General features: G+C 42.7%; 1 protein-coding gene across 10 annotated transcripts in view; it reads left to right on the plus strand.

The window, feature by feature from the left end:
- Positions 1-12911, plus strand: part of IPO11 (importin 11) — a 232774-nt gene that overhangs the window by 130286 nt on the left and 89577 nt on the right. For all 10 annotated transcript variants that reach the window (XR_005600208.1, XR_005600209.1, XM_039543641.1 and 7 more), the window contains 2 exons: positions 128-208; positions 9832-9927. Coding sequence is in view for 8 of the 10 variants with exons in the window: in XM_039543641.1 (XP_039399575.1) it covers positions 128-208; positions 9832-9927 (177 nt within the window). In the remaining 2 variants the exon portion in view is untranslated. The remainder of the gene's footprint in view (positions 1-127; positions 209-9831; positions 9928-12911) is intronic.

Below are 12911 nucleotides of genomic sequence, written 5' to 3' on the forward strand. Positions count from 1 at the left end.
ACTAGGAATTGCAGTTGTAAATAAAATTGATTACAGATTTCATAATATGTCATTGTTTAAGGTTTTTTTTTGCTCTTCATATAATGCAAATAACAAATGTTTAATTTTGGTTTTCATTTAATTTCAGGTGTATTCAGGTGACCTATGCCGATCGTTTTGTGAGCTCTTAAAGGATATAACTACTGAAGGTCAAGTTCAAGTGCTGAAGGTAGTGTATATTGTCATTTTTGGTCGTCCACTTAAAGTGAGTAAAGAAATCAGTAACTTATTACAAAGAGCAGGCCTTTGTAACATGTTTAGGATAGCATTTAGCTCTTACAATCACCTTAATGCACAAGGGACCTGATAGACGAAAACCTCTCATTGTTTCAAGTAGTAATTGCTAGTGAAAGCATAGGGTGGTTGGTTGGTTGGTTGATTGGTTTGTTTAACATTTTAACATGCTCACTTGATGAAATAATATTAGCAAATTTAGTTATGAAGTCTTTTGTAATATAGAAACTGAACAGGAAAGATTTGGGATTTTTAGAAGAAACAGTAAGTGAATTTCTGAAACCTGTGATGTGTAACAGAAAAATCTGAAGAAGAGTTCTGTGTAGCTTGAAAGCCTGTCTTTGACCAACAGTAGTTGGACCAATAAAATATATTACCTCAAAACCACCTTGTCTCTCTAACAGAAAATTATCAGTCATATAGTGGTAAAGGTATAATGATCAAATATCCTTCTTAGGATTTGACTGATTTTCTGTGTGCTATTATTTATGGTGAGCCTGATGCTACTTGTTGGTTAAAGTATTGATTAGAGGATAGAAGTCCTAGAGAGGGAAAGTAAAACAGAGCAGCAGAAAACCCAAGTGTAGTTGTAAAGATCAAGATTTAAATTAATAATTTTCTATTGTGAAGTGTCTTCAGAAGATCCCCACTGTAAGAAGCATACCAAGCTGTATGATCACTGGACCATTTAAAGCAGTTTAGCCATTAACAAGCATGTACTCTTTAATTCAAATATGACTATACAAGGCTTCACTTCTGTAATGAGACTCATTTTTCTTCTTGTCCTCCTTTTTTTGTTGATAGATAGACGCAATCTTGAAATAATGTTATTAAGCCATTGACCCATAAAAGCAAGAATGTCATGATGCAACATAGAACTTGCAAAGAAAGTTTGGGTCAATTAATGCAGCTCAGGCTGAGAGGCAAAGGTGGCAGTAAGCCAGGGGTCGGCAACCTTTCAGAAGTGGTGTGCAGTCTTCTTTTATTCACTCTAATTTAAGGTTTCGCGTGCCAGTAATACATTTTAATGTTTTTAGAAGGTCTCTTTCTATAAGTCTATAATATATAACTAAACTATTGTTGTATGTAAAGCAAATAAGGTTTTTAAAATGTTTAAGAAGCTTCATTTAAAATTAAATTAAAATGCAGAGCCCCCCGGACCGGTGGCCAGGACCCTCGCAGTGCGAGTGCCACTGAAAATCAGCTTGTGTGCCACCTTCAACACCCGTGCCATAGGTTGCCTACCCCTGGTCTAAGCTATCTTTTCATCTCTCCCAATCCTTGTCCCCTGCTCAGGCCTATCTTGGAGCAGCCTAAAGGCACCAGCTCTAGTGCTCTGGTCATGCTCCTCACATGCCTTTCCCCAGATGTTTCACACACATCTGCCCTTTGCACTGATGGAGCTGGATTAAAATGGTCATGAGATTTTTTTTTCCCAGTCAAGTCACTTAACTCTTCAGGCAGCTTGGAGTATGGAACTTAGTGAGGACTTGGCCCAGTGAGTGTAATGTGACCTTAAAATAATTGTATTGGTTTGTTCCATAGCCTAGCAGCAATACTTTTAAACTGTAGAGACAAATTTGTGAGTGGCCAACCATGGTATTGTAAAGCTGTTGTGCTCAGGAAATCTCAGGGACCTAGTTACACTTGCCTTGCATTTGGTTATGATGAGAGAGAACTCATGGAAGTTAGATAGTAGTGCTATTTATATATTGTGGCAGAGCTCTGACCTTGCTCCTGTGGGTCCTGCGCTTCTAGGCGGTTTATGCTTAGCCTCAGTGGCTCACTGTGACCCTCCACGTAGTCCTTCTCTCTCTAGGGCCAGGGTTACAGTCTGCTGAGCCCTTTTCATCATAGGCTGCAAGGAGGTTGGTGAGAGAACTCCCACAGTCTCTGTTCAGCCTCCTGTCCTGACAGGGACCTGACTTCCCCTTCCAGGAGCTGTTCCTGTCGTGGTGGGTTGGGGGGAACCCGGGCCCGCCCTCTATTCCGGGTTCCAGCCCAGGGACCCTAATGGTAGCAGTTGTTGGCAGCCAACCTTTCACTGCCAGAGTTGCTACATTTCCCTGGGCCACTTCCCCACAGCTCTCCTGCTTCTCCCTTCTTCACCCTTACCTTAGGGCTCCTTTAACGATGGTTTGAGGGTGTCTTCAGTAACCAGCCCTTCAGCCGCACTTCCTCTCCCTGGCTCCTCTGCCTGACAGGAGTGAGTCCTTTTTATAGTAACAGCAGGGCCTTAATTAGAGTCAGGTGTTCTCATTAGCCTGGAGCAGCCCCTGCTCTGGTCAGTCAGGGAACAGAAAACTGTTAATCCAGTGGCCAGTATATCTGCCTTCAGCTATTCTGCTGTACCCAACTGGCCTGAGTCTATCACATAATATATTTTTTAAAGTCTACATTAACAATTCACCAGACTGGAGCATTCCACATTCAAAGAAAGACCTTGGGGGTTGGGGTGGGGGGTCAGAGAGCATGAGTGTATGTGTGTAGATTCTGTGTTACTTTAGCACCGAGGAGTTCTAGACATAGTTCATAGACACTGTATAAAAACAGAGAAAAAAATTATCTCTGCCCCAAGGAGTTTACAATCCTAAATATAAAACGAGACAACAGATGGATACAGACAGTTGGAGGAGTATAAGAAAACAGTGAGACAATATGGGTCATCATAATTGGCATTTGTCACAACACACCAACATCTTAACCACTGTCAAGTGTTTTGTAGGCACTGTGACAAAGCAGAGTTTTGAGGAGGGATTGGAAGGTGAATAATGAGATAGCTTTGCAGATGTTTTACAGACAGTGCTTCCCAAGCGTGTGGGGCAGCATGGGAGAAAGCACATGCTTGTTTTAAAATTTAATAAATGGGCAAAGAAGGCTGTCATCATAGGCTAATTTAAAGTAAGCTTAGAGATGGTAGGTAAGCTGGAAATTGACTGTAAAGGGCCTTGAAAGTGAATACACTCATCTTATGTTTGATGTACTAGAGAAGGGGGAGACAGTGGAGGGATGCAATGAGGGACGTGACATGGTCAAAGCGACACGGTAGGAGAATGATCATTGCAGCAGCATTCTGAACGGAGATGAGTGGGGCAAGATTGAATTTGTCAAACCCAGAGATAAGGATGTTCCATTAGTCAAGGCATGAGATGAGAGTTTGGACAAGATTTTTAGCTAGATGGATGGTTAAGAAAGGCAGGACCTAGAGAAATGTTGGAGTTGAAGAAGATTCCCAGGTTATGGGCCTGATGGTGATGTTGTCCATACTGATCAAGAAGGGAGGTAGCAGGGAGGGCTTGAGGAGGATGATTAGGAACTCCATTTTAGCCATGGTGATCTTGAGCTGATAGCTAGACATCCACAAGGAGACGTTAGAGAGAGAAGCCGAGATTTTAGTTTGGACAGAAGATAATAGGTCTGGAGTAGCGATAGATCTGTGAGTCATCAGTAAAGAAGTTGTAGTTGAATTGAGATTTCCCAGAGATAAGGTGTAAAGGGAGAGGAGAAGAGGATTAAGGACAGAGCCCTGTGGAATCCTGACAGAAAGTTGAAGGACAAATGAGGAGGATCCTCTGAACAACACACTGAAGAAGCGATGAGAGAGGTAGGAGGAGTACCAAGAGAGGATGGAGTTATGGAAGTGAAGGGAGGACAAGATTTCGAGAAGAAGAGTGTTGTTGATGGTGTCAGAGGTGACTGACACGTCAAGGAGGATGAGGATGGAGTACTGCTTCTGAGCTTTAGCTAGCAAAGCTCATAAAAGACTTGGCAAGAGCAGTTTCAGTGACATGCAAGAGTCTAGGATAGAATTAGAGGAGAGGGACTCCAGATAGTGATTGTAGATGGTGCATTCAGTAAGCACTGTTTAGAGTGGAAGGATGGTCTTGTGATTTAGGCACTGGACTGCGAGTTGGGTGGTCTGGGTTAATTTCCTGGTGCTGCCACAGATTTCCTATTTAGCTTTGGGCAACTGATTTAATTTCGCAATGCCACAGTTTCCCATCTTTACAAAAGTGGATAATACGCCCTTTCTCCCACCCCCTTTGTCTTGTTTAATTAGATTGTAAACTCTTCTAGATAAGGATTATCTCCTATTTTGCATTTGTACAGTGCCTTGCACAATCTTGGTTAGGGTATTGTGACAAGGTCAGGCCAGATGGCTACAAGAGAGTTGTCGAAGGTAGATACATTAGTTCCAGGTTAAGCAGGTCCCTTTTCCCTGGGTAAGATAACAGGGACTATTCCAGAACACTCAGGAACTTTCTAGAACTAATTAAGGCAGGCAGGCTAATTAGGATACCTGCTAGATTTAATTAAGGCTAATCAGGATACCTGGTTTAAAAAGGCTCTGACTCCAATTAGTGGTGTGTGCATAAGGAGCTGGGAGTGAGAGGACGTGCTGCTGGAGGACTGAGTACAAGCGTTAACAGACATCAGGAGGAAGGTCCTGTGGTGAGGACAAAGAAGGTGTTGGGAGGAGACCATGGGGAAGTAGCCCAGGGAGTTGTAGGTGTCACGCAGCTGTACCAGGAGGCACTCTAGACAGCTGCAGTCCACAGGGCCCTGGGCTGGAACCCGGGGTAGAGGGCAGGCCCGGGTTCCTCCCAAACCTCCCAACTCCTGATCCAACACAGGAGGTTCCACCAGAGGGGAATGTCTCTGGGCTGTTTCCTGACCCATATGGTGGATCAGCAGAAACTGCGGGGATTGTTCTTATTCTTTTTCCCCCTACTAGCCAGTGATGAGGTTATCTGAGTGAACAGCAGATTTGAGCCCCGAAAGTGGCCAAACTGAGGGCTACTGTGAATCTCTGAGGCTAGCAAAATCTGCCAATAAGCATGGGACCCACCAAAGTAGAGGAGGAACTTTATCACAATGTCTATTTGCTACTGTAATATAAGTAGCGTTTTTTTGTAAATTGCATTGTTGGGTTCATTCATGTTACTTTTTTTTTTTTTTTAAATAAAGCTTTTGGGAACTCCAAAGATATTGTGAAAAACAGATCTTGATAAATCCATTTCTGAGATCTAAAAATATAAGTATTGACATTTTAAATATGCCTTTTGAGGAAACTCGGAAGAAAATAGAGATTCATACTGTGCAATTCAGATGTTAGAATAATTATGGTTTATTACTGTCACTGTTTGGAAAAATGATGTCTTTTCTAGGAGCTTTAACTGTGTCTCTTAAGTCTTAGTTTGACTTGCATTCAGTTTTATTAATACAACATTATTATTCATATAGCAGAAGTCTGCTATGAACTGATTTCTCATTGTGATATACTAATTATGATAAAAATTGCAGTGTATTTTGCCCCAAGGAAAGACAAGAAAAACATTTTCTGTTTTGAAGTATTCATGATAGAACTTGAAAGTTAACAGGCTCCTTTTTGGTAACAAAATACTACAGAAGCTTTGTTTCCATTCTCACTCCATCTCTTCGCCCCCCCCGCCCCCCCCAAAAAACAACAACCCTATCTATATGGGGAGAAGATTTCCGATTGTAGAGGCCTTTTTTATCTGGCGGACAAAGGCATACTGAGATGCAGTGCCTGGAAGAAGAAGCTGAGCTGTATACAATTTTCTGCATACAGTACTTGTCACTTAATGTACCTAGGCTGGAGGTGTGCAGCCTGTGGTTTGGGGGTCACTTTTGATCCTTGAGATGCTAAATTGTGGCCCTCAAGGGCACTTCTATTCAGAAGATAAAATTTATTTAATTAATTGAAAATATGTTTCCTGAGCCAGGCCCTGTGATTTTAAAAGTGAAGTACTTGAATCAGTCATCTCACTATGGGGGGTATGTCTACACTGCAATTAAAAACTCGTGGCTGACCCATGCCAACTGACTCAGACTCACAGTGCTTGGGCTAAGGGGGCTGTCTAATTTCAGGGTAGATGTTTGGACTTGGGCTGCAGCCCAGGCTCTGGGACTCTCCCATCTCGCAGGGTCCTAGACCCTGGGCTCCAGCCTGAGCTCAAACATTTACACTGCAATTAAACAGCCCCTTAGCCTGAGCCCCACAAACCTGACTCAGCTGGCATGGTCCAGCTGTGGGTATCTAATTGCAGTGTAGACGTACCCTGGGAGGAGGTAGTGGACACCTTTTTCCCACCTGCCTCTCATTGCCTTCTTGCAGCCCCAACAACAATTCTGATGGGATCCTATATCTCTTTGAACAGTTCCAGTAGGCAGTTCATTGGCCACCCCCCATCATTGTTGGGATGTGAGAGACACAGGCGGAACAGATTGCAGCCCAGATGGTTTTTAAATGGCTTCCCTTACTCACGGTAGTGGGGGGGGGGAGAGGAAAAAGAGAAGAAGTTGACAGTCATACCTCAGTCACGGTTCCTAGGTGACTCATGGCTGCAGCACCAGCTGATTATGATCCCCAAGAAATCATATGCCACTTGAGTATAGCCACTAGCCAGAGTGCATTGTACACCAGCCGCTCCATCTCCACATCTTCAATATGCTTCTGCACATCTCAACATATCCCCTATGATAGATAATGTGGGGAAGGGAGACATCAGAGTCAAATATACTGGCTCTGCACCCTACTGGTGAGACTCACACACTGGGGGAAGTCCCAGCAGAAGATTTGTGGGTGGTTTCTTCTCCCTTTTTGCACCCTGAGAGATGCCAAATGGAGCAGAGTGGCCCAGAGGATCTGTCCCAAAATATTGATTGTAGCCTCTTGACCTTGTGAAATAACATGTTTGGCCCTCAGGCTGAAAAGGATGGATACCATCTCGTGCACCACCTCATTCATTCATTCTTCTTTTTGTGGACAAGTAGAGACAGCTTTAGTCTTCCAACACTTAGCAGTGTGGTATCAATTTATATTCTTTTTTTCAGTATCCCCTCTTAGTCCTCCATCTGGTTGTATCTCTGAAATAAACTTGGAGGAAATTACTTTGTTTTGAAAAATTGCACCAGTATTTTGTATGCAAACATCTGTCTTATACTACCAACATAAATTATGCATAATATTTTTAAACACACGCTTTATTTTGTACTTTTTAATTCAGGGGACTTTCTCAGTGTATATTTCAACAACCTAATATACATTAAATCCTGTAAATTACTGACCAGCAAACTGACATGTTAAGGTTTTCTTCCATATCAAAAATTCACATGCCATATTTTCCTCTCAACATTTTAATATTAAGGCAACTTTGGGGCTTAGATGTTGCATGAAAATTTACACTTTAAAGAAAGTAATTTGAATACATTGTTTTTTGAATAATTTTGTAAACTAATGTATTGAATTTAAATAGGCTGGAGCTTTCCTGGCAAAGTTTTGTTTTCTTAATCTCTACAGTTAGTTTCCATTGAGTGTTTATAATTTGTGTGTAGGGTTAAAAAGGCTCTGTGTACTAAGCATTTAGAATCTAAAACAGAGTTATTCTGTGTTTATAGCCACTGAAGTACAAGATGTCCATCTTGAATTAAGATGACCAAATGGTTTGCGTGTACATATGTGGTGTCAACTCATGGAGTATTGGATTACTGTTCTTGAGAATTTGTGATTCTCACTTGGAGACATTCAGAAGAATGAAAGATTTGGAGATGGAAGGGCAAGATTCTTTCCTCCACTCCATCCTGCTATGGTGGTAGAAGAGGAATGTAATCTGTGCAACTGATCATTCTCCCACCACAAGAAGGCCTCCAGCAGATGTAGACCTGGAGTATTAAGCTCCTCTGCAACCTTAATCTCTGTGCACGTGGTATGGGGGAGTCTTGGCTGGATTGTGCTGCACTTTGGGTATCCTCTCTGCTAGATGAACCTTTGGGGGCCCCATTGCCTATTGGCACAAGTTAGAGCAGCCTCTAGAACTTCTCTAAACTGGATTGGGGCTGATCAGAAAGTGAAGGAGTAGTAATTGGCTTTGATGGCCATTCCTCTACCCCCTTTGTGTCCTGAGCTGATCACAGACACATCAGAGAATCTGTCTCGAGATATTTAAAGAAGAGGCATTGCTCAAAGCTGTACTATTTTGAGCTGCTACTCTAAAAGTTATGCTTAGAGTAGTAGAAAGAGGCTTAGTTAAGAAAGAAAAGGGATTGGTCATTCCTCACTGAAATTTTTCAACGGGAACTGTGGATTCTTCAAGTTATTGTTCCTATCGGTGCTCTACCGTTGGATATGTGCATGCCCTTGTGCTCTTGATCAGAGACTTAAATAAGCAGTGTCTGCAGGTCCACACCTGTTCATTATACAACCTCATGCTCCGGTGAAAGAGCATATAGGGAGAGGTGAACCCACCACCGTTTCAGTTCCTTCTCAACTGCTTTTGGCTCCAGATCTGTTCCACATTGCGTTTTGCTGTGATGCTGGGAGTACCTTTCCCAGACCTGAAGAAGAGCTCTGTGTGGCTCAAAAGCTTCTCTCTCTCACCTGGGGAAGTTGGTCCAGAAAAAAGTAACACCTCACCCACCTTGTCTCTCTGCTGCTCTCTGACCTTCAGCCCTTTCCAGCCCTGGCTTCAGAAAGTCAACCAACAAATCCTTTTTGGTGCTCTTGATTTCAGTCTTTTCTCAAGAACCATCTGCAGCTCCCATCTAAGACTTTCCACAGTCCCCTGCTCTCTGACAGCTCTCACTTGCCCTTGACTCCCAAGCAGTTCTCGCTTGCCCTTTTCCTGACTGACTGAGTCTGTGCTGTAAGGAGACTCTTACTCACTAAGGTCTTGTCTACCCTCCAGGGGAAATTCGATCTAAGCTGCGCAATTTGAGTTACATGAGTAGCGTAACTCAAATCGACGTCACTTAGATCTACTTATCACAAGGCCCACACTACACTATGTCAACGGGAGACGCTCTCCTGTCAACTCCCCCTACTCTTCTCGATCCGGGCGAGTACAGGAGTCTTCAGGAGAATGACCTGCGGGTCTTCACTTGACCTGCTGAATCGACCGCCGATGCATTGATTGCTGCTCGTTCCCCAGTAAGTGTAAACAAGCCCTTAGACTCTTCCTTTCTCAGATTCTCCCTGATCCCATATAGCCCCAGGAGCTGCCCTTCCCTCTTAATAGACCAAACTGGGAGCACCTGTTCTCGCACAAGGGAACTGGATCTGCTTTATTGAAAGAGTTCATCCCATGTGATTGGGGTTATACTAAATAAATTGTCACAGATTGCTTGCTAGCTAATATTTTACTTAGCTGTGGAACCTACTTTCCTGTGTCTCCCTCCCACCAAACGCTTTTTTACTTTAGTCTTCAAAATTGATTCTATGTGGTATTTTTTTCCTGTTCCAAATGCAAATCAATTAGAAACAGCAAAACATCACAGATCAGCTGCTTACATATGTATTAGTTCAGTTGCACTGTTCAGTTTAGCAGGATATTTATGAATGCAGTTCACAACATTTTAAGGTTTGTACATTTCTGAAGAGTATTGTAAATGTCTAATTTGTATAGTTTATGAAATAGGCCACATTCTGTCACCCAGGCTAATAGACATTAATATGCATAAGTCTTGGAACTTCCATTGTAGTTTTTTCAGTGTAGTTCTTTGCTTGTTTTTATGTTTTTGTTTGTTTTGGTTTTTTAGGTTGTGGAAAATGTCCTAAAAGTAAACCCAGCATTGGGGCCTCAAATGTTTCAACCCCTTTTGCCATCTGTGTTCAGGGGGATTATAGATGGGGAGGTAAGAATTATTTTCTTCAAACTACTCTAATTTTTCATAGTGAACGAATTTGCTTTCCACTTATTTTCCATAAGTCTGTACCCAGAAACCAATATTAAGTAAGTAATAGATTTAATTTAAAAAAACGACTACTGGAAAATGAAATCTTGTGACTGGAATATTTCATGTGATTTCACAGGCTTATTTCTTAACTTTCCAAATGAACATATGCATCACTATACTTTTTCACCTCTGCCCTTATGAATTCAGTGTTAGAAATTCAAATATTCTATTTGGGGTAGTTTTTATTACATTTTATGAAATGTGTAGTACATTAACATCATAGACGAAATTCAAGTCATCAAGTACATCCCCCTGGAAGTCGGGTATAATGAAGAATAGAAGTAGTATAAAATTTAATTACAGATATTAAATTGATTTTACCCTTGATATTAGTAGTTCTACTCTCTTCTGTGTATAAAAGGCAGGATTTATAGAAAATACAGATTTTAGGAAAGTTCTTAAGGCATTTGTTTCTCATTTACTAGAGCCTTCTTATAAAGTCTGCTGCTCCCTGCTGCTCTTGGCAAGTCTCATCAGAACCCAACCAACTCATATTGTGGGCCTAAGCATTATCCACCTCTGCCTTAAGATCAGTTTAAAGCTGTTTTTTATCACAACCCCCCAGCAGTCTGCACTTTCCCAGCTGTCCAGCCATTTAAAAAAAAAATCTATTCTTGCATAAATACATTTAAATATCAAAACTTTAAATCAGTGAAACAGTATTTAAACTTGGCTGATTTCTGAGCCAAAAAAATAAAAATTCCATGCATATTATTTTAAAATTATGCAAAATTCTGCACATTTTATTTGTCAAATAAATGTGGAGACTCCAGCATGGCATTGGGGAGCACAGGCCACTGGCTGCACAGAAGTGGGAGATCACTGTGCAGCTCCCACCCAGGACTCAGACTCAGCAGTGAAGCTGCACCCACCCCTGACACAGCACAAGACAGGGCCTTCCCCAGAAACACCCCAGTGCCCTGCCCTTCCATGCTAGGTGCACCAGGTGTGGGCAGAGAGTCTCAGCAAGGCAGGATCCAAGTGTGGAGGGGCTTAGTGTGGGGGGATCCAGGTGTGAGTTGAGGTGGGTCCTGTGTGAGGCAATCTGGGCACCAGTAACTCAGAGGGGGATCTGGGTGCAGGGGGATCTGCATGCACAGGGGTTTGTTGGGTGGTTCTGGGTGCAATGGTAATGGGACGCTGAAGGGGGGTTCAGGTGAGGGTGGTTGGGGCTCAGCGGGGAAGAGGGATAGAGCTCAGCAGGGAGGTCTGGGTGTGGAGGGCTCAGTGGGGAGGTCCAGATGCTGGGGAAGTGAGGTCCAGTGGGATGGGTATCCTCGTGTGGTTGGTTGGAGCTCAATAGGGTGGGGATCTGGATGTGGGTAACTCCTCAGGGTGGTCCAGGTTGAGGTGGGGTGGTGCTTGTCAGGGGTTCTGGGTGCAGGGGGCGGGAGGGTCTGGATATGAGGAGGTCTGGCTGCATGGAGGTTGAGTGGATGGAGTGAACAGCTCCCTGTACAGTGATACTCCCCCTGCAGCAGAGGAGCAATGAGTGCAGAAAGCGTGAGGAGGGGGAGTTTGCGGAGCTTCCTACAGGTGGAGGAGAAATCTGGGGGTGGGTCTGACATGGCTCTGGATGCCGTACAGTGGAAGAGGAAGTCCCATCTTCCCCAGCCCAGCAGGGACTAGCAGCTGAGCCTAGTGCAGGGTGGGAGCCACCAGCTGGGTCTTCCCCAGTCACACCTTCTACACCACAGTGATTTACCTTTCTGCCAGCTGCCCTGGGCACCTGCAACATACTGCTAGGGAGGGTCACATGACCATGCTTGTGGCTTCTCTTTTCTTCCCTGTCAGAAAGTCATTTTTCTGCAGGGAAGCAAAGGAAATCTACAGGGGACATAAATTCTGTGCATGCACAGTGACTCAGAATTCCCTCAGGAGTAGTAGTTGCAGGGATCCTTACAATGCATTGCAGGATTGGGACTTAATGTTTTAGCAAATTTGTGATTGGCTAAACCATTGAAGTTGTGTGTGCCTAATTTCTGATCATACTATGTGGAAAAGTATGTGTCCGTTTAAGCCAGAACCAAAAATAAATGACTTCTTTGATTTTGCTCAGGCTTTAAAAAAGAAAGAAGTTTAGGCTGATAGTAAGTAGGGAAAATTTCAGCCAAAATTAATTTGTTTCAGAATATGTGGCTGATATTGAAAACAGATAAAAAGAATGACAGTTTATATGTACTCATAACATCACCCAAAACATGGTGTGTATTGTAAACCATTATACAATACTGTATTAATTGAGTTTATACAGCACATTAACGTGAAGAACCTTATTGTTCATAATTAGAAGTGTTTTGAGTTTTTTTTGTGAGCAACTAATTTAATTCAAATTAAAAAAAGATGCATAGGTAAGTAAATAAAGCAAATAAATGGCATAGATAAAATGCGGTAGTCCGGGAAATCATAACATCTTTAATATCACTTGTTTGGGAAGAGTTCTAATATCAACTTTGACTAAGGAGCAACCCTTTGTTTTAAGTGAACATTTTAAAGTACCTCTCAGGTTTCAGTTTTAGTGAACGTAAGAACATAATAATACCATACTGGGTCAGACCAATGGTCCATCTAGCCCAGTATCCTGTCTCTGATGGTGACCAGTGCTAGATGCATCAGAGGGAATGAACACAACAGGGCAATTTTGAGTGATCTATCCCCTATCATCAAGTCCCAGCTTCTGGGAATCAGAGGTTTAGGGACACTCAGCGCATGGGGTTGTGTCCTTGACCATCTTGGCTAAAAGCCATTGATGGACCTATCCTCCAGGAACTTATCTAATTCTTTTTTGTACCCAGTTATACTTTTGGCCTTCACAACGTCCCATGGCAACAAGTTCCAAAGGTTGACTGTGCATTGTATGGAAAAAGTACTTCCTTTAGTTT

Source organism: Mauremys reevesii, linkage group 6, assembly GCF_016161935.1.
Source record: "Mauremys reevesii isolate NIE-2019 linkage group 6, ASM1616193v1, whole genome shotgun sequence".
Lineage (NCBI taxonomy): Eukaryota > Metazoa > Chordata > Testudines > Geoemydidae > Mauremys > Mauremys reevesii.